The following is a 25,765-nucleotide window of genomic DNA, read 5'->3' as shown; positions in this document are numbered from 1 at the left end:
GCTGGATGTAGCAACATTCACTTCTGAAAGTGGAGCTGATCCAGTTGGACGGGTTTGATGATTTATCATCACAAGCTCATTATTTTGTTCAGCAACATGCAGAACTTGCATCAATTCAGAATATCGAGTATACCCTCTTTCTCGATATTGTTGATGCAGGAGTACATTTGAAGGATGAAAAGTTTGGAATGTTTTCTCGATCACATCATAATCGAAAACTTCTTCTCTGTAGAGAGCCATCCTTGAAGTGATTCCGAACAAAGCGGAATTGTACTCACTTACACTTTTGTAATCCTGAAACCTCAGGTTTAGCCATTCAATGTTTGGCTTTTGGTAAGATCACATAGTTTTGGTGATCAAACCTATCCTTGAGAGCGATCCAGAGATCTGCAGGATTTTCTCTCGTGATGTATTCATTTTTTAAACCATCGTGGAGATGGTGACGCAAGAACACCATGGCTCTTGCTTTTTCCTCTTCTAACCCCGTTTCTGACGGATCGAGGGTTTTGAGAAGCCCATTCCCTTTCAGATAAAATTTTGTATCTAATGCCCATGTCATATAATTTTTCCCAGAGACATCAAGGGGGGCGAATTCATGCTTTGCCAAGTTTGACATGATTACTATATAAATAATAAAACAATTTGTTAAAAATAAAATTTTATGAAACACTTTTGTAAAATCTTGTTTTAACAGTAAATATAAACTATATAAAAAAATTATAAGCTATATAGTATATTCATAAATTAAAAACAATTTATTTAGGAGGCATAGCCTTCCATATAATTTAAAATATATAGATCTGAACATATGATCAAAGAGGCAGAGCCTACCATTAGATCAAGAATGTAGATCTAAAATTGAAATATATAGATCTGAACATATGATCAAGGAGGCAGAGCCTACCATTATGATCAAGAAATATATATATAGTCTTTTACTCTATACATAATACATATAGTAATATGCATGTAAAGTAATTAAATTCAAACAACTTTAACCAAACTTAATTCATACCTCAAATTGATGATGGATCACAAATCGCTTATGCTCAACCTTGTAACAGATTGAGAGTCGTTCGTACTGATAACATGTTGTGAACTATATTATAAGTTTGGAGGCAACAAGAATCAAAAGAGAAAGGATCTAGAGAATAAGTGTGGATTTAGAGAGAAGCTAGAGAAAGAACTAGAGAGAAACTATAGAGATAAAATGACTTCTCATCTATCTTCTTCTCTTGTACATAATTCTTATTTATAGAGAGAGGAGACAAAGAGAGGTTGAGAACAAGTGGTGAACAAGTGTTTCAAGTGTTATGGCATAAAGAAAGACACATGTTGTGATGGATACACACATATTTTACAACATATGTGAAATTTTGTTCGATCTTATTTCTTCTAGTTTCGAATCTTTTGATAGACTTTCTTATGTTTGAGCCGGTTTGGACTCAACTTCAATGTATAGTTCGGATTGGATGATTAGTAGCAAAAACCAACTAGCATTTTTTATTTGGTTTTCGTATGAGAAAAAAACAAAAAAAAAACTTATATGATCCTTATGTTATAATGTGTGTGTGTTGTCATTGACTTCGATATTGAATTTAAACACCTAAGAGCAAGTGAATGTATAAAAGAATTCTTTCTTTTATTGCTTTAGGAAAACTGACTCAAAACTAAAGCTCCCAACAAACTCTCTCAAAATGTTATAAGCTATGTCACACCTTGACATCTTCTTATATAGAGAACAGCTTACCCAATTCCTAATCAAACTAGGTAATAAGTATTTAGATAACTCCTAAAATACTTCCTCCTTATCCTTATCTCTTTATAAACCATAACTCGGTAGGATTAGGATTATCTTGTTCTTCAAGTTTCTTTCAAGCTTATCTCAACATTCACCCCCCTAAGCTTGAAATCTTCCAATGCGACATCTTGAACTCCAATAAGATCCCTCATCTCTTTGAACTTGATTCTCCCAAGTGTTTTTGTCAAGATATCAGCCTTCTGCTCACTCCCTGGGATGTGCTCCACTTCTATCTGCTCATTCTCTACACACTCTCTTATAAAATGGTACCTGGTGTGTATGTGTTTACTTCGCCCATGGAACACCAGGTTCTTCGTAAGTGTTATCGTCGACTTATTGTCAATTAACAAAGTCATCGTTTCATATGCGTCACCAGTGACTTCTCCAAGAAGCTCCTGAAGCCATATCGCCTGCTTTGCTGCTTCGGTAGCGGCCATAAATTCTGCCTCGCAAGAGGACAATGCTACTGTTTCTTGTTTCTGTGTACACCAAGTTACCAAACAATCGTTAAGGTAGAAAATGTGGCCGGTTGTGGACTTACCATCATCTTCATCAACGTTGTGACTACTGTCACTATAACCTATAAGTCATGCCATGCTTGTTTGTCTAAAGACCAGACCATGTGAGATAGTACCGCGTATGTATCTACGAACCTGTTTCAATGCAGCACCATGTGATTCCTTCGGTTCTTGCATATACCTGCTCAGCACACCAGCACAGTAGGAGAGATCAAGTCTAGTATGAAGCAGATACCGAAGACACCCAATATTTATTCTATAAATCTTTTCATCGTAGCACTTCTCTTCCGGCGCTTTTGACAGCTTCAAATTCGAGTTCATAGGTATGTGAACAGCGTTACAATCTCTCAAACCAGCTTCCTCAAGGATCCTTGCTGCATATCTTGCTTGAGTTAACATAATGCCTCCTTCAAACTGAATCACTTCGATTCCAAGATAAAAGGTTAATAAACTGAGATCAGTCATCTCGAATTTCAATGACATTTCTCTTTTGAACTACAGAATTAACTCCAAGCTCGTCCCCGTGACAAGCAGGTCATCAACGTAGATAGCGACTAGAAGAAGATGCTCCTTGACTCGTTTTTGGTAAAGTGATGGCTCCTTACAACATTTAACAAAGCCTAACACCTTTAGAATCGCATTCAACTTGTTATTCCAAGCCCTTGGTGCTTGTTTTAACCCATAGAGCGCTTTGTTAAGTTTGTCTACCTTTTCTTCACTGCCTTTAACCTCAAAAACCTCCGGCTGACTAACATGCACGACTTCCTTCAGTTCTCCATGTAGAAAAGCGGTTTTTACATCTAGATGATGCACTTCCCAACCGTTCGAAGCAGCCAACGCTATTAAGAGCCAAACTGTTTCAATGCGAGCCACCGGAGCAAACACCTCCTCATAGTCTATCTCGTGCCTTTGTACGTATCCTTTGGCCACAAGCCTAGCCTTGTATTTGTTGATACTTCCGTCGGAGTTTCGTTTAAGCTTGAAAACCCATTTTGGCCCAATTGGTTTGACACCCCTAGGAAGATCAACTAAATCCCATGTCCTGTTTTTGTTGATAGAAGAAATCTCATCTATATAAGCATCTCTCCATTCTTTGATATCTTTGGCCTCATTATAGTTCCATGGCTCCTCATTTATAGCAAGTAACATCCTCTCACATTCGATTTCAGCTATCATTAAGTAATCCTCCAAGTACCTTGGCCTTGTAGTTTGTCTACCAGACCTCCTTAACACCGGTTGGATCTCTGTTTTCTCGGTTCTACCACTCCATTTTGCTGAGGTGAATAAGGTGCAATGAGTTGTCTTTGAATGCCAGCATTGTCACAGAAACTTAGGAATTCTTGAGAGACAAATTCTCCCCCTCTATATGTTCTCAAAGTGTTGATGGTGGCTCTTGTTCCTTGTTCAACTAAGCTTTTGAACCTTTTGAATTTCTCAAAAGCTTCACTTTTCTCTTTCAAGAGGAGCGACCACATATACCGTGAGTAGTCATCGATTAGCACAAAAATATACCTGTTCTTTCCAGCAGTTGCAGGTGTAATGGGACCGCAGAGGTCTCCATGGATAAGCTCAAGAACTTGTGATGCTCGATATGTTGCTTCTGCAGGAAAACTTTGCCTTGTTTGTTTACCAAGCAGACACGAGGCACATGTTTCCTTCTCAATTGTCATACATGGCATACCAATGACTAGACCATTCTTCATCATCGACTTCATGTTGTCTAAGCCAATATGCCCAAGACGAGCATGCCATGTCGTTGAGTCGTTCAAAGCCATCACCTGTAGACACTTACTCTCTTCAATATCCAGAAGAACCTTATACAGTCTATTCTTTGCTCTAGTCGCTTTTACCATCAATTTAACCTCACGATCACGTAACATAAGAAGTTCCCCTCTCATTCGAACATCACTTCCTGCCTCCGTAGCTTGTCCTAGACTTATAATGTTACTCCTTAGGTCTGGTATGAAGTAAACATCTTTCAATATCCTTTTTTCTCCGTTTATGATAAGAAGAATTGAGCCTCTCCCTTTGATGTTGATGCGAGAATCATCGCTGAACCTTACTTTCCCTATTACTGTCTCATCAATCTTAGCAAAATACCTTTTGTTGCCTGACATGTGATTGCTCGCTCCATTTTCGAGGTACCAAACATTGCTTCCATCTGATTGTGTCTCAAACTCATTAGGCTTCACATTCTTCTCATTGAGAAATACTATCTCATGCATCATCAGTTCGTCAGCAACTTGAGTTATTTCTTTATCGTTTTCCATAGTTTCTTGGAGTTTACGCAGCATGTCAGGACAATTCGAAGCATAATGCCCAGCTTTGTCACACCGGTAACACACAACTTTTGATTTATCTCTTTGTTGATACCCGAAACGTCCTCGTGCTAAGAAACGTCCTCCTGGTCCTCCTTGTCCTCTGCCTCTATTTGCGCCATAGTTGCTTTGAAAAGATTGCGACTCCATATTAGCATACATAAGTTTTCCTTGGTCCGTTGGAAGTTCCTCTTCTTCATCACGGATTCTTTCTTTGTATACTTTCAATCTCCCCACAATATCTTCAAAAGAAGTTGCATTCAGGTCGAGGATTTGTTGCGATGATGTGTATAAACTTTCTTCGTGGTAGACTCTGCAGAAACGTTTTTACAAGTTTTGGTTCTTCAATATTTTCTCCTAGAGCAGAGGATTTAGTTGCTATCACGGAGAGTTTTCCTGCAAAATCGTCGATTGTCTCTTCTTCCTTCATCCTCATTCTATCAAATTCAGCCATCAAGGTTTGTAGTCTTGCCTCCCTTACTCTTTCTGCTCCAAGGTGTCTTGCTTTTGTGGCATCCCAAACATCCTTCGAAGTGTCAAGCTCCCCAACTTGGAGAATTAAGGCTTCTGGGATGGATTGGAACAAGAGAGCTCTAGCCATAACATCTTTGTCTGCATCATCAGATCCTGGCTCTATGGTTTCCCAAACTTTGTTGACTCTAAACATCACCTTCATACGCATGGACCAGACGGTGTAGTTAGTGGCATTGAGCATCGGACATTGGATAGACGATGAGCTTCCTTCTTTTGGTCTGTTCTGTGCAACAATGATTTCGGACATGATTTGATCTTGCAAGATATTCCCTTTACCAATATCTCTGTTGCGTCTTCAAAAGAGTTTTGGTTCTCTTGGATTGATGTTTCACGGTTTTGTCTTAGGATGCTTAGTTTCAATAAAGCTCTGATACCAATTATTGAATTTAAACACCTAAGAACAAGATAATGTATAAAAGACTTCTTTCTTTTATTGCTTTAGGAAAACTGACTCAAAACTAAAGCTACCAACAAACTCTCTCAAAACGTTATAAGCTATGTCACACCTTGACATCTTCTTATATAGAGAACACCTTACCCAATTCCTAACCAAACTAGGTAATAAGTATTTAGATAACTCCTAAAATACTTCCTCCTTATCCTAATCTCTTTATAAACTATAACTCGGTAGGATTAGGATTATTTTGTTCTTCAAGTTTCTTTCAAACTTATCTCAACATTCGATATGTTATAGACATAAACAGACGTACGTGCAATTGTTTTTGTCAACACGTACAAAAGTATTAACTAAATACGATTAAATCGGTGTATATTTTAATTGTCTTCAACGGTGATGGGTCAATTTGTTTCCTAGTGACCACCGATCGTGTTCGTGTACACCGGTACCGTCGGTACGTGCATGCATTTTGAGTCGCAACTTCTAATCAAAATGAACTGTCTTTCTCTACGCGTATAGGAGAAATAACAATGTTTTTTTTTGGGTCACACAACATGTTGTCTCACTCTTTTGAATGTTTTTTCTTCTCATTTTTTGCAAAATTACTTTTCAATTTGATATCAATACAAATCAAACCCACAAAACTTAATTTAATCAATTTTTTATTAATGTTAAATGAAAGTTTTAATTTTTAATCATTTTCTCTCTTTCCCTTCTCANCCTTCTCACTCCTACTGTTTATCCTACTCATCGCCATTTACCCTCCCCCCCCCCCCAAAAAAAACAATATAATTAAGCTTTTATTTCCTATGGTTTGGTTTCAATTTCAAACGTATAACAATATTAAAAAAAAAAACTAAAGAATAATGATGAAGATAAGTCCATAGGGGTAGGTTTCAATTATAGATAACCTATAAGCCAAACCTAGATTGGAAGATAAAGACATGTAACTGAATAAAAGCTTAATTAGGTTCTTAAACTCAATATGTATCAGTCATTATCATTTAAAAGTTGGTAGGTAAATTTTACACCAATTTAATCATCATTTTAAAAAAAATTTGGTCTACCATCCTACTCTATTATAGTTACATTCTGCCTAAATGTTTGATAATTAATTACAAGGACACAAGAATATTCATCTAAAAGTGAGGAAGGGGCGGTATTCATATCAGCCATTCTTTTTTACCTCCCACCTAAAACTTTCATTTATGAAAATAATGGTGAGTGTCTTTTCGATATGAGGGTAAGAGAGACGATACAGCGGAAAATAGTAATACCATCTTTTACTACTTCACTAAACAATCAAAGCCATTGTGTTTGAACCAGTAACAATAAAGCAAAACAAGATTACTGCTCCTTTAGGTAGAAGGAAACAGAGATATGACAAAAAAATTGTGTTTGATATCATATCTCAACTCATTTTTCCTTTCACAAATTTTGTTTGACTGCAGAATTTAATAAAACAAAATTACCTCAATAAAAATATTAGCGTATAAATTCTAACGGAAGAAAAAAAAAGCCATGCCCACATTACTACAAAATCATTTCATCTTATGAAAACTGTTGATGCAGAGCCACGAGTGGTTTGGTAAGTCACTCGGAAGACTTTTTGTTCTTTTTGGAATCAGTCTCTTCGTTAAGCAGCTTACTCTCTTTCCGCTCTCTCTTCCGTCCCTTGGATTTATCGTGCAAGTGCATCTCATCAAGCTGCACAAAGATCGAAACAATCAGTTTCGGATGATAATAACAATAATAATAATCTGTATTTGCTTCTGTTATTTCTTACCTTCTGATCAGGCATATAAATCTTCCCAATCTTTCCACGTACGGCATCTTGATCAACGTTTTTCTCCTGTACAAACAGAGATTGATTGATTAGTCATTGGTGTCTTTTGAATTTTAAGGAAACATGAGATGAAGCTTTAGACATTTTTTTATGTTTATGATTTACCTTCTTCTTAGGTTTATCCTTGGATGTTCTCATTGCTTCTTTCATTAAGCTTTCGTTAGGAAGACGATTACGCCTGATAACCAAGTCCATGGATGGACCGACTTCAACAAGCTCCATTCTAGGAACAATGGTCCCTGACCTTTTAAGCTTCAATGCACAATGAGTGAGGAAAACTTTCGTTGGGGATATAGCTGAACATACGTAAGCACGGTCTAATCCAGTAAGATTTAGATTATCCACAACCTGCAGACAAAAATTCCACTTCTTTCAGATTCTGTTATAAGCCAAAATATAGAAAGAACCATAACGCAGGTCAATAAGAATCAAACACTTCACCTCGCCACGAAACAGATCAGTCAAGACTTCTTTTAGATGCTTAAGCTCTGGTACATTCTCAAAACCTTCACCAGTAAAGCAAATGAAAGGCTTCGTTCCTTCGTGAGGTGCAAATTTCTTGTCATAGGAAAACGAAAGCAAAGATTTAAAGTTCTCAATCCCAACTTCTATAAGATCATAGACCTGGTGATCGTACATCCTCCCAAGTACAAGGTTATCAGGTCTTTTCTTTGTGTGAGAGCCATACTGCAAACATAACATTAACCAACGTTAGGACACACATCAAAAAGTTAGTTTGCAAATACATTTCAAAATGATAGAACAAAGAAGACAGCAATGGCATGCCTTAAAATGAAATCAAGACCACAGGATAGATCATCTTAGCAACAATTTGATCTACCATAATCAAGAATCAATGTTAATAATTGAATACTAGACAAAATGACCAAACTAAGTTAGGAGATGAATCAAAATCATAGACAAATAACATATCAATAATATCAAAGCAGAGATCTCCAGTAAGATACAACAGCTGCCAATAGCTATTCAAATGGACTCTGTTAACGAAACTTACCACAAAAATGCTACAATCTGTTTTCTGAGAGAAGAACTCTAAAGAGGTTTCACCACCACTCTCAAAAGGCCTAATATTCTCATTCCTCCTAGAGTATTTGATAGCACCTCCCTTCTTCAAACGATACAGTTCCATCAACACAGAGCTAACCGTAGCACTCGTCTTTGTTCCATGAAGTATCAAAGTCTTCCTCCCCGTTTCAACCTACAAATTCCCCAAGATTAAACAAACGAATCAGATACAAAAGTTTGAAACTTTCGAAAACCCATTAACCCAATTGATAGCTAAACAACATTAAAGAGACAGCTCTATACATATAGAGCTCAACTTCGAAACAAAGGAATCAAAAGCAGAAGAAGAAGGAGAGAAAAGGAGAAGTCTTACCAACTTAGGAGCTCGTTTCTCGAGTACACGTTTAGCTTTGCCGGTCTTCGGAGTTCGTATTTCCATCATGACTGATAAATCGCCGGAAAATTTTCACAAGCGACGGCTCCGAATGTGAAAGAGGAAGAGGTTTTTGCGATTAATTGATAATGCAGTCTAGGGTTTTAGTGAGGCAACTTTTAGAGAATTCTAATATGACCCCAATTGTTATAAATGTTTTATAATTCACCCCAATAGTTTGACAAGGTCCATGAATTATTTAACCTATACGGGCTCAAGTAAGTAATGACGGCCCATGAAACATTTGGCTTACAAAAGATTTTTTTANTAGACATATAGATTCAACTTCGAAACAAAGGAATCAAAAGCAGAAGAAGAAGGAGAAAATAGGAGAAGTCTTACCAACTTAGGAGCTCGTTTCTCGAGTACACGTTTAGCTTTTCCAGTCTTCGGAGTTCGTATTTCCAACATGACTGATTAAATCGCCGGAAATTTTTCACAAGCGACGGCTCCGAATGTGAAAGAGGAAGAAGAGGAAGAGGTTTTTGCGATTAATTGATAATATGCAGTCTAGGGTTTTAGTGAGGCAACTTTTGGAGAATTCTAATTTGACCCCAAAAGTTATAAATGTTTTTATAATTCACCCCAATAGTTTAACAAGGTCCATGAATTATTTAACCTATACGGGCTCAAGTTAAGTAAGTAAGTAATGACGGCCCATGAAACATTTGGCTTTGCAAAAGATTTTTATTCTTCTCTTATTAATTTTGAGTTCACTTTTTACATTCATGATACATTGAAAAATTTGAAACTAGTGTTACTACATACATACATATAAACAAGGAGAAAACACAACAAAACATATGATGGTGCTTCCGTGTGAGATTTTTACAAGATTCCTTCCAAAGGTACGATAGGTCTTCATGCTTGACATTGAGCAATCCGTTCTTGCTTCCCTGTTTTATAGAGAGAAGGAAAGATGCAGGTAAGAAGAGATATTATATACATGAACCGTCTTATCCCTCCACAACCACTTGCTTGCCCATCCCTCAAATGTCAAATGGTACAAGTCAATGTAAAGAATCTCCAACTAAGATTCACCAAAGAGATCGTAACAACCTTACTTAATAGTCTTATAGAACCTAAGATGTAAGTGTATGGCTGTATGCATATGAATTGAGAAACACAATCAAAGCATACCTTGCATAGACTTCTCTAGAACTTGTAACTGTCTGATGAAACCGGCATTAGGACTTGCCACGGGTCTTTTGGTTTTAACGTGTTGCAATGCTTGATCTAAGGTCAATCCGTGTTTCTTCATTAGGTACGCAACAACTATAGTGACACTGCAAGTAAAAAAGGTACAATCAGGGGAAAACAAGTTCTGTTCCAAATTGGGTTACCAAATCACTTGAAGTTAAAATATTCAGCTACAACTAAAATATCAAAGAAACCAAACAATACTAACCTCCGTGATTTGCCAGCAAAGCAATGAACAAGAACACTACCGCCTTGTCTCTTGGCTTCATCAATGAAATCAACACACTCATCAAAGTATACTCCCAAATTTGTATCTTCCTTATCCACAACTATCACATATAAACAAACAAAAGCCATTCCAACCCAAAAAATCAAAAACATGTTCTGTATTCAAGCAGACAACAAAGGTAAAAACATTTTGATTATATGTTTATACCTCGAACAACCTTGTAAACAAAGTCATCAGGGTGAGCTGGTCTCAAAGAACTAGCAATAGTCAAGATATGTGTAACATTGTAAGCTTTCAAAACATCCTTGTTACAAGCTGCTGCAACGGATCCAAGATAAAGACCCTGAAAAGTTAAAAAAAAAAAAAATCAACAAAGAAAAAAAAAAGATTCGATCTTTGAGAATGAACAATCATTGGTTGGTAAGTAAACCTCTTCAATAAGAGATGGGACATTGTCTTCTCTACAGGTACGAGCATATTTAATAACACGAACAAGTGCTTGTATCTGATTCTTCACTTTTTCATTATACCGATCTATTCCTGGTAACAAAGAAGACGAAGACGAAGAAGGTGATCCTCTGTCTCTAGAACTCCTGAAATTGAAATGATCAGAATTGACTCTTGTACAACATTGCAAGAACTATGAATTGGGTTCGAACATAATCGAATCGGAAGATGAATGATCTTGAAAACGAAATCAAGAATTAAGATCAAAAGATGAATAGAAGGAGAAGGAAGAAAGATCTTACATTTGAGAAAGAGAAGTTGAATACGAAATTCGCCGAAGAAGAAAGAGATTACGAAAAAAACGAAACTTTGAAAAAGGTTAAAGAGGAAATTGGGAACTGCAATGGTTGTCCAGGTTTTTTGGGGGAAAGGACTCAGGCAGGAGAGGGAAGATGTGTGTTCTGTTTAAAGAGGGGTTAAAAAGTTAAAATTTCCTTTCTTACAGGGAAATGTTTTTATTAACCAGGTCCCTAGAGATGCTTAGTATAGTCAAAAATTTGGGTTGTCGTGTGAATGTTTAGAATTTGGGCTTCTAGGCTTAGTCTGCTATTAGGCCTTCTATGTACCGCTACGTCAATGTTAATTAACAAAAGATCATCAAAAAGTTTTTCAAGGTCATGTAGAAATACATATCAGCTTGGTTACCAACTTACCATAGCGAAAGTCCTGTATTTAACTTCGAAGGACGATATAGTAAGAGCCGGCCCTAAAAATTTATGGGATACAAGCAACAAAATAGCTAGTTTTTTCTCGGTTTCAATCTAACTTTCTCAGTTTGATGCGGTTTGGTTATATTCGGTTGCACTATTTTTCTCCACCTCTACAAGTAATATTTGCCTTGAGAGTTGAACAAGAGACCTCGCGCCCGTGAAGTAAATCATCGAACCTATGATCCAACCAAATTGGGATAGAATCAATAGATTCCTTGTATCGAATATGGGCTTTTTGTTTTGTCGACTTGGTTTTGCTACCAAGCAAGTGACTCAAAGAAATAAGATAACCAAAAACTACACGTTCTTGTTATGACATTGACTTGTAAAACAGTGTTTTATCATCTAAACCAGATTTGATCGGAAAACATATAAACAAGCGATTTCACTATTCCAACAAAATCAAGAATCCAATAAGAAAAGAAACCAAATCATTCCCCATGAAATTTTGCAATTTTCCAACAGAAACAAAACAAGAAATCGCTACAATTTTGGCATTTTTTTTTTGTTTGTTTGCTAATTACAGATCCAAAATAATAAAAAAAAAAAAGAACCCAAACAACCATCAATCACTTCAGACCCAAGAAACCGAAACAACAGAATTCGCAAGGCCAGATTGTTCAAAAGTCGTATTAGATCCATNTTGCCTTGAGAGTTGAACAAGAGACCTCGCCCGTGAAGTAAATCATCGAACCTATAATAATCCAACCAGTTGGGATAGAATCAATAGATTCCTTGTTTGGAATATGGGCTTTTCGTTTTGTCGACTTGGTTTTGCTACCAAGCAACAAGAGATATGACATTTCGTCACCCTCAAAACCCAAAAAAAAAAAAAAAGAAAACAAAGTGACTCAAAGAAACAAGATAACCAAAAAACTACACGTTCTTGATATGACATTGACTTGTAAAACAAACAGTGCTATCATCTAAAAGGAGCAGATTTGATTGGAAAATATATAAACAAGCGATTTCACTATTTCAACAAAATCAAGAATCCAATAAGAAGAAACCAAATCATTCCCCATGAAATTTTGCAATTTTCCAACAGAAACAAAACAAGAAATCGCTACAATTTTGGCTTTTTTTTTTCTTTTTTTTTTGTTGCTAATTACAGATCCAAGTAAAAAAGAACCCAAACAACCATCAATCATCACTTCAGACCCAAGTAACGGAAACAACAGAATTGGCAAGCCCAGATTGTTCAAAAGTCGTATTAGATCCATAATGAAGAGTCTTGTAATCCCCAGGAAACGCTTGGATCAGCTTAAACAGCTTCCTCTCCGATTCATCAATCTGCGAATTACAATACGACCAAAGAAGCTGAACCGATTCACTCTTCAAGAAACTCCTCTGCGTTATCCTCCCGTCAGGTAACCGAACGCGGATTCTACACAAAACGCTTTGATCGAAATCGCGATTCGTCGGTTCTTCGGGTAAGTGAGGGAATCCGAAATACGCGTTTGATGACGAANACCTCTAGAAGTAACTTTGCCTTGAGAGTTGAACAAGAGACCTCGCCCGTGAAGTAAATCATCGAACCTATAATAATCCAACCAGTTGGGATAGAATCAATAGATTCCTTGTTTGGAATATGGGCTTTTCGTTTTGTCGACTTGGTTTTGCTACCAAGCAACAAGAGATATGACATTTCGTCACCCTCAAAACCCAAAAAAAAAAAAAAAGAAAACAAAGTGACTCAAAGAAACAAGATAACCAAAAAACTACACGTTCTTGATATGACATTGACTTGTAAAACAAACAGTGCTATCATCTAAAAGGAGCAGATTTGATTGGAAAATATATAAACAAGCGATTTCACTATTTCAACAAAATCAAGAATCCAATAAGAAGAAACCAAATCATTCCCCATGAAATTTTGCAATTTTCCAACAGAAACAAAACAAGAAATCGCTACAATTTTGGCTTTTTTTTTTCTTTTTTTTTTGTTGCTAATTACAGATCCAAGTAAAAAAGAACCCAAACAACCATCAATCATCACTTCAGACCCAAGTAACGGAAACAACAGAATTGGCAAGCCCAGATTGTTCAAAAGTCGTATTAGATCCATAATGAAGAGTCTTGTAATCCCCAGGAAACGCTTGGATCAGCTTAAACAGCTTCCTCTCCGATTCATCAATCTGCGAATTACAATACGACCAAAGAAGCTGAACCGATTCACTCTTCAAGAAACTCCTCTGCGTTATCCTCCCGTCAGGTAACCGAACGCGGATTCTACACAAAACGCTTTGATCGAAATCGCGATTCGTCGGTTCTTCGGGTAAGTGAGGGAATCCGAAATACGCGTTTGATGACGAAGACGAAGACGACGTCGTAGACTCCTCCGATTCTTCTTTTTCTTCTTCTTCTGCTTCATCGCGTTTGCTGCGTTTGATCCTTCGCAAAGACTCGATCTCTAGTGAAGCCATGTCCATGAACGGTGATAATTTCTCCATCATCGATTGACACTCAAGCATCGTTTGGTTGAAATCGATGATGATTGATTTTTAAAACCCTAATTTTTTCTCATAGTTGAGAGTCTGATGATATGTGAATTTGTGAGAGCTTTCACCTTTGATTTTATAGATACGAGAGAGAGAAGAATGGTATGAAGATTTTTTTTGATATTTTCCTTTTCTAGCCCCGGCTCCTTAACCGCAAAATACTAAATCGAATTAAACCAGAACTAACCAATGAATTATTATAAACTTCATAACCGAGAGAACCGAACATTAAAATACTCAATCTTTGTTTACTTACATATGAACAGTACAAAAGCATTTCTTTTCTCAATTCATTCATTTGAGGTAAGTCACAAACCAATCAAGCATTTCTTTATGAGCTTCTTCTGCAGCTTTAACCGCCTCTGGTTCGTCGATGTTGTACCTAACTGTCCAGCCGTGTGACACTTTCGGGTGTATCTTCACGTAACTAGGCACCTATAGAGTCCGTTTTAAGTTAGATGAAATTAAAGGCGTTATATATATAATATAACTGTTTGAGTTTGCAGTGCAGAAGCAGCTTACCTCGGGTTTGGAGGCTAAAGTCTCTTCAAATTGTTTCACGAGTGCTGGTGAGGTCCAATGATCAAGTTCAGCTCCTAATATAGCTATTGGAGCCTTCCCACCTGCAGAGAAGACAACCAAAGACTATGAAAAGTAAAGCAACCGGACCAATCAAATTGTTTCTATGTTTGTAAATGTGATGATAAAAACAATCAACATCTGTCATCTGCTTAAGTTAGTGGATGTTGTAGACTATAAAGCCACAATGGTTATCTAATCTTGGTGATACGAGTTTACTAAATTAATCTTATAGGTGACTCTCTAAATGTTACAAAGAACTAAGGCATACCAAAGTCACTTGCCCTTGATATCATCAACTGTGACAAAAGTAGGATGAAGCAAAACAGCTGCTTGAATAAGCTCCATTTTAGACAGTTCCACCACTACTTTTGCTGAAGATCAATAACGCAAGACAGAAAGCTTAGCAATTAGATAGTCACAAATTCCTTTACGTAACTACAGCACAGGTAAATTGGGAACAATTCCTCACAAGAAGTGAAGAAGCAAAGATAATTAATAGATTAAAAACAAACCTCCCCAACACATCCCTGCAGCTCCAATGGCTGTTATGCCTTTGTTCTTTATGGCTTCAAGTACTGGTATGGTGTCTTCAAAGCCCTTATCCTGGAACAAAGAGAATATGAACTGATTCAGATGGGATCTATAAAAACTTTAGTGGAACTTGTGAACAACAATCCTGTGCTAGAAAGAAACTGCAAAAAAATGTTGAGAATAAGGAGGGAGGAACGAACACAGCCATGGTCTTTGATCCAGACAAGGACGGGTCTATCCTGATCAGCGGGATTATAAGGATCTCCATAGAAGTAATCAGGAACCACAACATAGAATCCTGAAGCTGCAACCTTGTCCGCAAGTGCTCTTATAGATAAAATTACATAAACATTTATCAATAGTGGGTGCAAACCATGCAGTGAAAGCAAGGATTCAAATTAAACACTTAGATCTTATCAATTGAGGTCAGAAAAGACAAGTCAACTCAAAGACACATAATAGGGAGGCTATATATTGTACATACAGCAAAATCAACCAGACACATATGCAAAGTCTAACTACAGTGGTGACAACTATTGCAGCAAGATATTCAAAATTGAGATTTAAGCCTCATATGTGGCTACTAAATACTATGAAACTCCTTTGAAGCAACAACCAATATTTTAACAATCTTCCATGTTGTATGGTCAACTCCATGCAGAGGGAAGGACATATATTACCTCAATTTTGGAGCTTCATACCCTGAAGAAAAAAAAACGTACCTCAAGTCAGAAGACAAAGATATGATGATCAAATCAACAAAAGGGATCCAAAAGGGGAAAGACAAAGACGATCGAACATGTCTTCAACTAAAATAAAGAACGTCAAATCAATACAAGGAAGAAGAAGAGAGTATTTACCAAAAACTTCAGAAATGAGGAGGATGCAGAGTTTGGAATCAGGAGAGCCGGAGACGTAAGCATCAAGCCCACCAACCTTCTCAACATGACCAGACCCGGAAACCGGGTTAAGAGTTGGCGGGTTTTCGCAGCACTGAGGTCCCGACATGTGTTCTTCAGAAATCGGAGAGATGAGACCAAACAAAACCAAACTCACTCATACGTTTTCTTTTTGACTTGTTGTGACTACGTACATAATGGAGACTTTTCTCAAGTAATCTGTATTCTACCAAAATAATATAAACATACATTTTTTTCTTCTGTTGCTTCTTTAGTGGAAGAAGACTTTGATTTTGATTAAATTGATGTTTGGTAACTTTTTGGCTTTTTGCTAACCAAATAAAGATGATGAGAAAGGGAAAAAGTTTTGCCATCATATTAAAATCATAAAACAAGGACCAATCTCACAACATGGAAATATGCTACAAAAGCCAATAGACAAACAAATAGAGAGTAGTAGGAACACCAACCAAGAGTTTTGCTTTGTCTCTCTTTTCATTATTTGCATATTTGAACAGTACAAACCCTTTCTTTCTCACTTCATTTGACATAAGTCACAAACCAATCAAGCATCTCCTTGTGAGCTTCGTCTGCAGCTTTAACCGCCTCTGGTTCATTGATGTTGTACCTAACTGTCCAACCGTGTGATACTTTTGGGAATATCTTCACGTAACTATACACCTACAGAATCCGTTTAAAGTTAGAAATAGGCGATAAAACTATTGAGTTGCAGTGCTGATGAAGCTTACCTCGGGTTTGGAAGCTAGAATCTCCTCAAATTGCTTCACGAGTGCTGGTGGGGACAATTTATCAATCTCAGCTCCTAATATAGCAATTGGAGCCTTCACATCTGCAGAAAACCGTGATATTGGTAAAAGTAAAGCAACTGACCAATCACACTGTTTCTAGATTTGCAAATATGAAATCATATTCTTTACTGTAATGACAAAACAATAGTTATTCAGCTTCCTTTCAAACTACTCCCAAAGGTTGTGGATCTATGCAACAATGATTATCTAATCCTAAAGACTGGCTAAATGCTATGAAGCATTAGGCGAGGCATGACAATTAATCTTTCTTGGATTATGTGTGGGATCAAGATAGAAGTATGTCGATAAATCGAAGTACTAAAGTCACTTACCCTTGATATCATCAACTGTGACAAAAGAAGGATGAAGCAAAACAGCTGCTTGAATAAGCTCTACTTTAGACAATTCCACCACTACTTTTGCTGAAGATCAATAACCCCAAGAGAGAAAAGTAATATCAATTAGGCATTTCTAACTCTTACTAGCAGAAAGAGAATGTCAAAAAAAATTCAGCATAGATAAATTTGGGAGAAATGCGCCACAACGAGAAAAAACAACTAACCTCCCCAACACATTCCTGCAGCTCCAATGGCAGTTATGCCTTTGTTCTTTATGGCTTCAAGTAATGGTTTGGTCTCTTCAAAACCCTTATCCTGGGAAAAGAGAAATATGAAATCTATCAAAACAACAGAACAAGAAGACATAAAACCAAGCCGAACTTGCGAACAATGATCTTGTGGTTGCAAAAAAAAAAGAGTTGAGAGAATGGATAAAAAAATTATGATAAGGAGGAGGAACAAACACAGCCATGGTCTTTGATCCAAACTTGGATGGGTCTCTCCTGGTTAGAGGGATCAAAAGGATCTCCACAAAAGTAGTCAGGAACTACAACATAGAATCCAGAAGCCGCAACCTTGTCCGCAAGCGCCCTTAATCATACAATAATTTACAGTCTATAAACATTCATCCATAGTTGCACAAGAGAAACTCAAGAAAAAAAACAAAAGTGAGTGCACAACGCAATCAAAGCAATGATTCAAATTAAACATCTAGATCTTATAAAATGAGGTCAGAAATAATAAGTCAACATAATGCAAAACCAACCAAACTATTTGCAGACCACTAAAATCATTTATTTCTTTCAAGCAACAAACCCAAATTAGAAAGTTTTCATCTTCAATTCAATGGTCTAGTCGATGAAGAGGGACGAATTTGTAGTAGTACCTCAAGTTTGGAGCTTCATAACCTGAAGGACAAAAACGAAACTGAAGTTATAGAATACACAGATGACATGATCAAATCAACAAAAATATCCAAAAAGGGGAAAAACAAAAACCCTAATTACTCGATGATCATGTCTTTGACTAAAACAAACAACAGAGCAAAAAAGGAGAAGTAATTTACCATAAACATCAGAAACGAGGATCACACAGAGCTTGGAATCGGGAGAGCCGGAGACGTAAGCATCCAGTCCACCCAGCTTCTCGACATTACCCGACCCGGAAACCGGGTCAAGTGTCGGCGGGTTTTCGCAGCACTGAGGTCCCGACATGAGTTCGTTCTTTAGAAAAACAGAGAGATAAGACAAAAACACAGAAGAAACAAAAACCAAACCAAACTCAACCATACGTTTGATTTAAATAGTGGAAATTTTTTTATATCTGACGGTTACGAATACTATGGTTATCGATCCAACGGTCTACATTAGTAGTACTTATAGCAAAAAAACAAAAATCTTATTTTCTATACAAGATTTGTCTTTTTCATTTTTTGGTTGTCTATACATGCGTGATATAGATTCATCACACTATACTAAAGCTAGAGAACCCAAGGCCAAGAATAAGGAAGCAAACACTAAATCATCTAACCAAACTATCAAAGCAACTATCTGAAATCTGGAGTGATCAAAATTTTTAATAAACTGTTAACGCAAATGAATAATAAAATCAGCGGCATAATCCATTGTTCTGAGACCTCCCAAGGAGAGTAATACAATCGCTAGTTCGTCTTTTCCCCACTGTCTTAGTCCATTGCTCAGACTTTTTAACACTTCTGTATCGATCTCTGCCACCCAAAGCGGCAAACAGCTCACCATCAGACTCACCACACCGGTAATATACGTCCGCCAAGTTGCTGTCTCGCATCCCACTGATATTTTCCCGTCTAAGGCACTCGCGATAAACTCCAAGTGGCTTCCCAAGATTGCTTGGCGGCGGCGTTTTGATGCTGATGATCTTGACTCCACTCCCCAAGCAAATGCTCCACATAGGACCACAAAGTAGGCAAGGGCATGGCCTCTAAGCTCCGCAACTAGATCCGATGGTCTTCGTTCTCGGTCTGACTTGTCAGTTGATAGAAACCAAGACGGGATGTTTTCTTTGATGAGTAGGTGGACTACACCTAAGCCACCGGTTAGCCATACCAACGAGGCACTAAGTGAAGCAGCAAGCTTGACTTGAGTCATTGCTGTTGCTAGAGAACTTTGGCCGTATCTTGTTCCGTTCTTCACTGTCTTCAGCCTTTCCAGCTTCTCCGTTGAGAGCCGGTTCTGGGAAATATCCTCCACTGAATGTATCAGGATAGAGAAAATCTCTTCTGAGACAGAAACAGTATCTCTGAGAGCACGATACATACGGAGGTAGAGGATCCCTGGTGCTACAGGTGAGATCCCGCCATAGAAATGAGATCCAAATCCATGGCCAAGAAGAGCTCCAACGCCACCATCATTTGACATCGGGGCAACATTCAATCCGAGAGTGGCACTGAAGCAGTTCCTGAGGAGCTGAATAACAGCGTCTTGATTGTGAAGGAAGACGGTGCGAGAGGCAGAGAAAACAAGGAAGTCGAACCAACGTTTCGCCTTTTGAGTCCATAATGAAGCTACAATGGGCATGCAAGGCCAAGGGCAGCCTGCAGCCAAGCACTCCAGAGCTGGGCCAGCCAGGTTGAGAAACCGCTCTGAGGCTTTGTCGATTTTGTAAGTAATGGTTAGACTTACAAAGGCGGCTAAAGGCAAAGGAAGCGTTGCCGGAGAACTCCCTCCAGCTACAACACAGCAAGAACCAACCATAAGTTCAAAAGAAAAATTTAACACATTTGAGTAAAGACAGGTAAAACTTATGATAGAGGGAGAAGTGTAGAGAGATGTAAGCCAAACAAACAAACTCCACGTTTAAACAGGTTGAATAGTTTTACCAGGAGCAAGGCTAGGGATATCAACGCCTGTTGTAGCAAGAATTTTCTTTATAAATTCCTCAACATTAGGTAGATTTGTAGCTGGACTTGGCCAATCCACGCCATTCATGAATACTGGCTTCCAAACACTTCTACTCACCTCAGCTGAGAAATAGCTCACTATCGTTGCTAATGATGCCGGGAGAAAATCTGCCAAGTCTTTCAGCCCTGAAAGAAAATACTTGTTATCACGTAAACAAAATCACTTTACTGTAAGAAAAACATATGATATAAAAACTGATCAACACAGTCAGACATATATAGGCAGATGTTATTGCACATGACTACACAATTTTAAGTCGTCTTTTTTTTTCTCTCTCTCTGGTCACATATTTATGCTGATCCAATGAAACAAAAGAAAGCACGAGAAACAAACCTGTAGCTAACTCACGAGGGGAGAGCTTTCCATGAGTACAAGCTGTCAAAGCAGCATCTACAACATATGGAACAGCTTTGAGGATATCCCAGGCAGGAAACTCAGGTCTTGGATTGCTATCTTCACTTGCAGCTCCTGATGAACTGCTCGTGCCCGAATTAACTGGATTTAAAGTCTGACTGCCTCTGACTTTTCTGAATACCATGCTGAGAAGTGCTTCAACTATCTGATGAACGGGAGATCCATGTGTAAGTCCAGATAATGTGGCAGCAATGCATCTCTGTTGCTGTCTGTACCAGATTTTCAGCTTGGGGAACGACTCAACAAACACGGGCTGGCAAGATGCTGCCCTTGCAACTTCTGAAAGTCTCTTTCTGTTTCTGTCTCTATTAAGGGTCTCCGAGGAAACAAGATAAGAATTACGCACTAAAAGAAGATGTTCGAGAGTGAGTTGGGAGCCAACTGTGGGCACATCTCCTACACCATGCTCAATAGGAGGATGATTGAATCTCCAAAGCTTTAAAAGAAGAGTAAATGCATTTGAAAAAACAGAATAGGCTGATATTTCTTCTCCAGAAGGCAGAGTCCATGATACACTCGGGGTGTAAGATCCAAACTCTTCACAGATTGGCATTAGTGAGCAAGCAAGTTGTGGAACCTATAAAATAGCCATCAAAATCGTACATTACATCTTGCAGTAAATTCAGTATTAAGTTTAAAAAACTTAGAAGCATAATTTACATACCATGCCATGTAAAGAGAAAATCTGAATGCTATCCACAGATCCTATCCCAACAATAACAACATTCAGCATACAGGCATAAGCGATCAAATGACTTTCAGCCCTGGAATAATCTGCTGAAACGGGTGGAGATAGTAATCTTGTAAGAAATTCAACAGTGTGTTCCTGTACATTGAAGAAAAAGAGATGAAGCAAACATATATGTTCAGCTGAATTTTTCACTGGTGGAGGTAAATTCATCCAAATTTTCACTGGTGGATGTAGTGCTAACCTGTATGTTCCAACCCCGTGCAAGAGACGCCCCGCAAAGAACTGTAGCAGCAGATATCTTCTCATCATCCGATCCTTTGACTGCAACCTCATATAGTTTCTCGAGATCTGCTAAGCTTCCATCAAATCCATGAGCTATTTCAGTTGCTATACTCTCGGTAAATTAAAAAAGAACATTACCTGGCTAGGAAACAAAAAGGAATAACTGAAGAAGATGCAAACTTAAGTCAAACTAGAATACAACCACTCTTCTCATTGTGGCAACCTTGGGTCAGGAAATGTGTTGTAAGAGTTATAGGTTCCTTAGGTTAGTAGGTTTACGATTTTGGAACTTCGCAGCATAATCTTTTCATATTTTTAAATTACAACTGATCATATGATGTGGAGGGAAGACTATGTGCAGATAATCGAGCAACCAAATACAAAAAGAAAATAGCAACTCATTCTACCTTGAAGCAGGAACAGAAACTAATGCATTCACCATTGCAGCATCCAGTGGGGCGCCTTTCACAAATGACGACCAGCAGGGTACTTCATTGGGCAGACTATGAGGTATTTGGTTGAATTGGCCACTAACATAGCCAGGCCAAGAATAGGCCGACGTATCCAGTATGTTTCTTGCAATACAAGCCTCAACTATCAGGTGACGCATGTTTCCAGCTACGGTATTTCCATAAAATATGTTAGGCAAGGAAGAGATCCATAATATCAACAAATGACGACAATCAAGCGGCACTAATAATGAAGCATACAAAGACAAACAAATTTGTTTAAATTTCAATTTAACATAGCAAATTTTGCTTAACTTACAGCAGTTCATAGGCATGTCCTTCATATTTATGACATCAGAACATGGCTTTCCAACATTGCCACCTTCCAAAAACAAGATTGCCTTTGTGGCAGCCTTGTTGGCAGCGGAAACAACGCAGTTGGGAGGAGCCAGCAATCCGGGGAACTCACCGAGTACCTGCAAACTTGTAACAAGATCATCTCGGAGCTTTTCCATGACAGATACGTATTTCCCCTCTTCAATAAGGTTTGCGACCACAAGAGGCACAATACATAATGACATGCACAGCCTTGTGTCCAGTCGGGGAATAGGTCCTTCAATAGGATCCCTTTCCTAGCAATAAAGAATGACAAGAAGATCAGAACAGCCATTGGATACTAAAAATCTGACCTTATCATGGATAACACACTAACAACCAAATATTATAGCTTTCGGTTTAGCCTAGTGAATGTTCTGATACGGTCTTAGGAATTATGGCAGTCAATTTTGACAACAAATTGAATAGAGCCAAATAACAGAACCAATCTCAAAAACACATGGTGCACGTAAAACTTGCAAACAAGAGCAAAAGCGCTTTTCTGGTGACCAGGACCAGGTAATGGTGAAATCACAAAGAGTAGGAGTAGTAAGAGATCAGTCTAACCCTTTGAACAAGTCGGAGAGCTGCTATCCAAAGACCCAAGAAAGTGTCCTGCCAAGTGCTCCCATTAATTTCTTTAAGTGTTTTAGCTAGACCTGAAAATTTGATATTTTTTAGTCATTTCATTATGTGTTTGAGATAGACTCTCTTTGGTTAAAGCCACAAGTGAAAGAAGATGGAGTCTGCAAATTACCGGTAATGATTTCAATCGCACTAGTTGGGTTTACTTGATATCCATCCATAGCATCTTCAAATACTAGATCAAGAGGAAGCCAAAGTGAAGAGAGACTTGCTCCATGGCATAGGCCAGCAAAGGAAGAGAGAGATCCAAAATCCACAATAGCGTTGGATTTCCGTGGTAAAGTTACTTTGCTGTCAGAAGAATACCCAAATCTTCTATTCGAAATCAACTGCAATAGATCCCCAGAATTTAGAACCTTTGAATTCTTTAAAGCCAATGAATTTTCTGCAAGCAGCTGCACTTTCTGGACAAATTGATGCCAATTCGAAGCCCTGAAAAGAAACGGATAGCAAACATTTAAAAGAAAAACACTTTACGATAGAGAAACTACTCCAAACTTCAACATAGCAGATGAAGTGTGAGTATGATTTCACATTAACTATGATGCATACCTGTTTGAGGATACCAAATATAGCAATCTAGAGATCACTGTATTTCTAAGGAACTCCGTAATCATCTCAATAGCCATGATAGTATTCAAACTCTGTAACTTCTCAAGAGATCCAGTCTTTCCATTATACATCTCAGGAGCATCAATTTCCATATCTTGAGACTTGACTAGCCACTGAGAGCTCGAGTCTTGGCTTAGCTCTAGCAAACCTTCATCACTTAAGGTCGCATCTAACAATTGTGACACCATCTTAAAGACGAATTCTACTAAAAGCACACCAGGTTTGCTTGTTTCCAGATCAAATAACTCTGATAGACGAAGAATTCTGGCTACCGATATCATAACCCTGTACAAAAGAAGACTTAAACATAAATACCAAGAAAACAACAATGCAACTATTCCTACAAGTCCCCCAGAGCCAAACAAAAATTAAATGAAACAGGAAAAGTATTTCAACAAAAACTCACTTCTGGTAGTGAGGTCCGCTAATATGATCTTTAATAGTAAACATATTTCTCTTGAGCAGCTCCAGGTAAATTCTATAAGCCGCTAGTTGCGTAGACCGGTTTGGAACAACTCTGCACAGAACATAATCTACAATAAGATAAAAGATCTGCACTATGAAATGAACCAATCTAAGATCCATCAAATAACATCGTAGAGATTCCCAAATCCAAATTACGAAACAAATCGTCAATACATAGAACCCTAGATTTCAAAAAAAAAAGAACGAATCCAAAAAAGAAAAAGAAAAAATTAGGATTGAGAGAGACCTGTCAGAGAGAAGAGAAAGAACAACGAGAGGAGAAACAAGGTTCAAAGCCATAGCTCTTTCGAGAAACTTCCAGAGGATAGGAACGTTGTTATCCCAGCAAATGTAGGAAACAATCACATCCGCAAGCTCCGTCGACGGTAACTCAACAGCGAAGAATTTCAAATTGGACGAAAGCTGAGAAGCCCAAAGACGAGGATCGACGCTGTTTCCTTGAGCCATCTTCGTCAGCTCAATCACACGATCCCAGACGGTTCTCCGTCCATGAATCACCATTTTTCTCCGTTCAAATCAAACCACGACGACGACGAACGATGAAGGAAGGAGAAGAGGGCGGGTTAAAGAAACAGAGGCTCTTCAGATTTTGATTTGGCGTGTGCGTTTTTGGTGTGTTTTGTAAAAGTAACTGTGTGTGCGTTTTGCAAAATGACTGAATAGTCCCTCCCTCCCTCCCTTGTGAAAGAGAGAGAGAGAGATTGGATTAGTGCGCGCGTGTGTGTGTGTGTGAATGTCCCGAGACGGGAATTATGAGATAGACGTCAAAAGAGTTCACATTGTCCCATATCTATGCATTGTTTTTGTTGAATTTGTGTGATTACTTGTTTATAATATTTAAACAATTTTTGTGGTGTTGTTTAATTAATTTTATGTATATACTATTACATTAAAAGTAGAAACTTTCATTTAATCACAATTTTTTTTGGATTTTCTTTGATTTAAACAGTTTTTGTAATTTCTTAAAAAAATTATTGGTCAAAAGTTTTATCTGATTTTATCGATAATATGCTATAAGTGGATGTTTTTCATAACTATTGTAGACGTTTTAACATTTCGTACCAGAAATTACGGGTTTTTGTTAAAAACTTATGTTTTATCAAAAATGGATGTTTATCATGACTATCCTACACGTGTTAACGTTACTAATATAAATGTATGTAAACAACTTTTCCTCCAATTGAACTAATCTTTTGTAGTCAAAAATAATAATCTAAAATCTGTTTTATCTTTGTTCCCAGAAATTACGGGTTTTTGTTTGAAATATTCGTTTTATCAAAAGAAATATTCCCATATATATATATGTATGTGTGTTCAAAATTAAAATTTGTTTTTTATTTTACTTTGTTCGAATATTTGATCAAAACAATTACAACCACTAAACATTTATATTATTGGAATTATAATATTTTATTGATTTGTTGAGTGATTACTTTATCGATATGCTAACTGATCCCCTAAAAAAAAAATTGGGACTAAGAATTATTGACTTTCCCAAATTTATCTAATGAAAAAAAAAACAATCATGATATAAACACTAATTAGATAGATGGTGGAAAGAGGTGAGTTACAAAGCCATGATTTCCAAGTAAGACTTTTGGGGCATATTTTGCATGAAAGACTTAATGCAAGAAGAGCTTTTAGGTAATCATGCAATAGAATCCCATTTTAGTCAAATATTCCAGCTTTGGTT

General features: G+C 37.6%; 6 protein-coding genes across 10 annotated transcripts; all 6 read right to left on the bottom strand.

The window, feature by feature from the left end:
• LOC104766278 (ribosome production factor 2 homolog) lies at window positions 6,950-9,376 on the bottom strand. 2 transcript variants are annotated; one of them, XM_019241069.1, is made up of 6 exons: window positions 9,216-9,376; window positions 8,430-8,633; window positions 7,856-8,101; window positions 7,520-7,762; window positions 7,355-7,420; window positions 6,950-7,275 (listed from the first exon to the last, which is right to left on the bottom strand). In XM_019241069.1, the coding sequence occupies exons 1-6, from the start codon at window positions 9,282-9,284 to the stop codon at window positions 7,162-7,164; spliced, it is 942 nt and encodes a 313-aa protein (XP_019096614.1). In that variant the 5' UTR covers window positions 9,285-9,376; the 3' UTR covers window positions 6,950-7,161. The 2 variants fall into 2 exon arrangements, with proteins under 2 accessions (XP_019096614.1, XP_010488440.1); XM_010490138.2 differs by lacking the exon at window positions 9,216-9,376 and adding an exon at window positions 8,814-8,965.
• LOC104766277 (dual specificity protein phosphatase 1-like) lies at window positions 9,549-11,575 on the bottom strand. Its single transcript, XM_010490136.2, has 6 exons — window positions 11,052-11,575; window positions 10,733-10,895; window positions 10,510-10,645; window positions 10,282-10,402; window positions 10,014-10,159; window positions 9,549-9,769 (listed from the first exon to the last, which is right to left on the bottom strand). Coding segments are annotated over exons 1-6 (603 nt in total). The 5' UTR covers window positions 11,054-11,575; the 3' UTR covers window positions 9,549-9,734.
• On the bottom strand, window positions 11,894-14,130 carry LOC104766276 (plant UBX domain-containing protein 12-like). Of its 3 annotated transcripts, none has more exons than XM_010490134.2 (2): window positions 13,588-14,129; window positions 11,894-12,161 (listed from the first exon to the last, which is right to left on the bottom strand). In XM_010490134.2, exons 1-2 carry the CDS (start codon window positions 13,991-13,993, stop codon window positions 12,094-12,096), a joined length of 474 nt encoding a protein of 157 aa, XP_010488436.1. In that variant the 5' UTR covers window positions 13,994-14,129; the 3' UTR covers window positions 11,894-12,093. The 3 variants fall into 3 exon arrangements, with proteins under 3 accessions (XP_010488436.1, XP_010488437.1, XP_010488435.1); XM_010490135.1 differs by lacking the exon at window positions 11,894-12,161 and adding an exon at window positions 12,519-12,993 and having other exon boundaries at window positions 13,845-14,130; XM_010490133.1 differs by lacking the exon at window positions 11,894-12,161 and having other exon boundaries at window positions 13,364-14,129.
• Window positions 14,192-16,324, bottom strand: LOC104766273 (endo-1,3;1,4-beta-D-glucanase-like). 2 transcript variants are annotated; one of them, XM_010490129.2, is made up of 7 exons: window positions 15,994-16,324; window positions 15,814-15,835; window positions 15,334-15,460; window positions 15,115-15,205; window positions 14,884-14,973; window positions 14,543-14,643; window positions 14,192-14,455 (listed from the first exon to the last, which is right to left on the bottom strand). In XM_010490129.2, the coding sequence occupies exons 1-7, from the start codon at window positions 16,139-16,141 to the stop codon at window positions 14,315-14,317; spliced, it is 720 nt and encodes a 239-aa protein (XP_010488431.1). In that variant the 5' UTR covers window positions 16,142-16,324; the 3' UTR covers window positions 14,192-14,314. The 2 variants fall into 2 exon arrangements, with proteins under 2 accessions (XP_010488431.1, XP_010488432.1); XM_010490130.2 differs by lacking the exon at window positions 14,884-14,973.
• LOC104766274 (endo-1,3;1,4-beta-D-glucanase) lies at window positions 16,389-18,438 on the bottom strand. Its single transcript, XM_010490131.1, has 7 exons — window positions 18,246-18,438; window positions 18,066-18,087; window positions 17,644-17,770; window positions 17,404-17,494; window positions 17,174-17,263; window positions 16,782-16,882; window positions 16,389-16,713 (listed from the first exon to the last, which is right to left on the bottom strand). Exons 1-7 carry the CDS (start codon window positions 18,391-18,393, stop codon window positions 16,573-16,575), a joined length of 720 nt encoding a protein of 239 aa, XP_010488433.1. The 5' UTR covers window positions 18,394-18,438; the 3' UTR covers window positions 16,389-16,572.
• LOC104766275 (mediator of RNA polymerase II transcription subunit 33A-like) lies at window positions 17,442-24,726 on the bottom strand. Its single transcript, XM_010490132.2, has 15 exons — window positions 24,299-24,726; window positions 23,993-24,103; window positions 23,527-23,871; window positions 23,087-23,406; window positions 22,897-22,988; window positions 22,274-22,586; window positions 21,913-22,123; window positions 21,465-21,579; window positions 21,197-21,358; window positions 20,452-21,109; window positions 20,037-20,243; window positions 18,246-19,886; window positions 18,066-18,087; window positions 17,644-17,770; window positions 17,442-17,494 (listed from the first exon to the last, which is right to left on the bottom strand). The coding sequence occupies exons 1-12, from the start codon at window positions 24,571-24,573 to the stop codon at window positions 18,766-18,768; spliced, it is 3,930 nt and encodes a 1,309-aa protein (XP_010488434.1). The 5' UTR covers window positions 24,574-24,726; the 3' UTR covers window positions 17,442-17,494; window positions 17,644-17,770; window positions 18,066-18,087; window positions 18,246-18,765.

This window comes from Camelina sativa, chromosome 19 (genome assembly GCF_000633955.1).
Source record: "Camelina sativa cultivar DH55 chromosome 19, Cs, whole genome shotgun sequence".
NCBI lineage: Eukaryota > Viridiplantae > Streptophyta > Magnoliopsida > Brassicales > Brassicaceae > Camelina > Camelina sativa.
The sequence above is the reverse complement of the archived record's forward strand: the minus strand, read 5'-3'. Positions and strand labels throughout refer to the sequence as shown.

Coding starts and splice junctions, on each gene's coding strand:
- LOC104766278 (XM_019241069.1), bottom strand. CDS start 9,284: ATGTTGGAAATACGAACTCCGAAGACTGGAAAAGCTAAACGTGTACTC. Junction 8,102..8,429: donor CAGATTGTAGCATTTTTGTG/GTAAGTTTCGTT, acceptor TTATGTTTGCAG/TATGGCTCTCACACAAAGAA. Junction 7,421..7,519: donor AGGATAAACCTAAGAAGAAG/GTAAATCATAAA, acceptor CTGTTTGTACAG/GAGAAAAACGTTGATCAAGA.
- LOC104766277 (XM_010490136.2), bottom strand. Junction 10,646..10,732: donor TCCCATCTCTTATTGAAGAG/GTTTACTTACCA, acceptor TTAACTTTTCAG/GGTCTTTATCTTGGATCCGT. Junction 10,160..10,281: donor TTTGCTGGCAAATCACGGAG/GTTAGTATTGTT, acceptor TTTTACTTGCAG/TGTCACTATAGTTGTTGCGT.
- LOC104766276 (XM_010490134.2), bottom strand. CDS start 13,993: ATGCTTGAGTGTCAATCGATGATGGAGAAATTATCACCGTTCATGGAC.
- LOC104766273 (XM_010490129.2), bottom strand. CDS start 16,141: ATGTCGGGACCTCAGTGCTGCGAAAACCCGCCAACTCTTAACCCGGTT. Junction 14,644..14,883: donor CACAGTTGATGATATCAAGG/GCAAGTGACTTT, acceptor TCTTCTCTGCAG/GTGGGAAGGCTCCAATAGCT. Junction 14,456..14,542: donor CTTTAGCCTCCAAACCCGAG/GTAAGCTGCTTC, acceptor CGGACTCTATAG/GTGCCTAGTTACGTGAAGAT.
- LOC104766274 (XM_010490131.1), bottom strand. CDS start 18,393: ATGTCGGGACCTCAGTGCTGCGAAAACCCGCCGACACTTGACCCGGTT. Junction 17,771..18,065: donor TATGAAGCTCCAAACTTGAG/GTACTACTACAA, acceptor TGTATGATTAAG/GGCGCTTGCGGACAAGGTTG. Junction 16,714..16,781: donor TTCTAGCTTCCAAACCCGAG/GTAAGCTTCATC, acceptor CGGATTCTGTAG/GTGTATAGTTACGTGAAGAT.
- LOC104766275 (XM_010490132.2), bottom strand. CDS start 24,573: ATGGTGATTCATGGACGGAGAACCGTCTGGGATCGTGTGATTGAGCTG. Junction 22,989..23,086: donor TGCGATTGAAATCATTACCG/GTAATTTGCAGA, acceptor TCAAATTTTCAG/GTCTAGCTAAAACACTTAAA. Junction 22,587..22,896: donor CTCTCCGACTTGTTCAAAGG/GTTAGACTGATC, acceptor CTTTATTGCTAG/GAAAGGGATCCTATTGAAGG.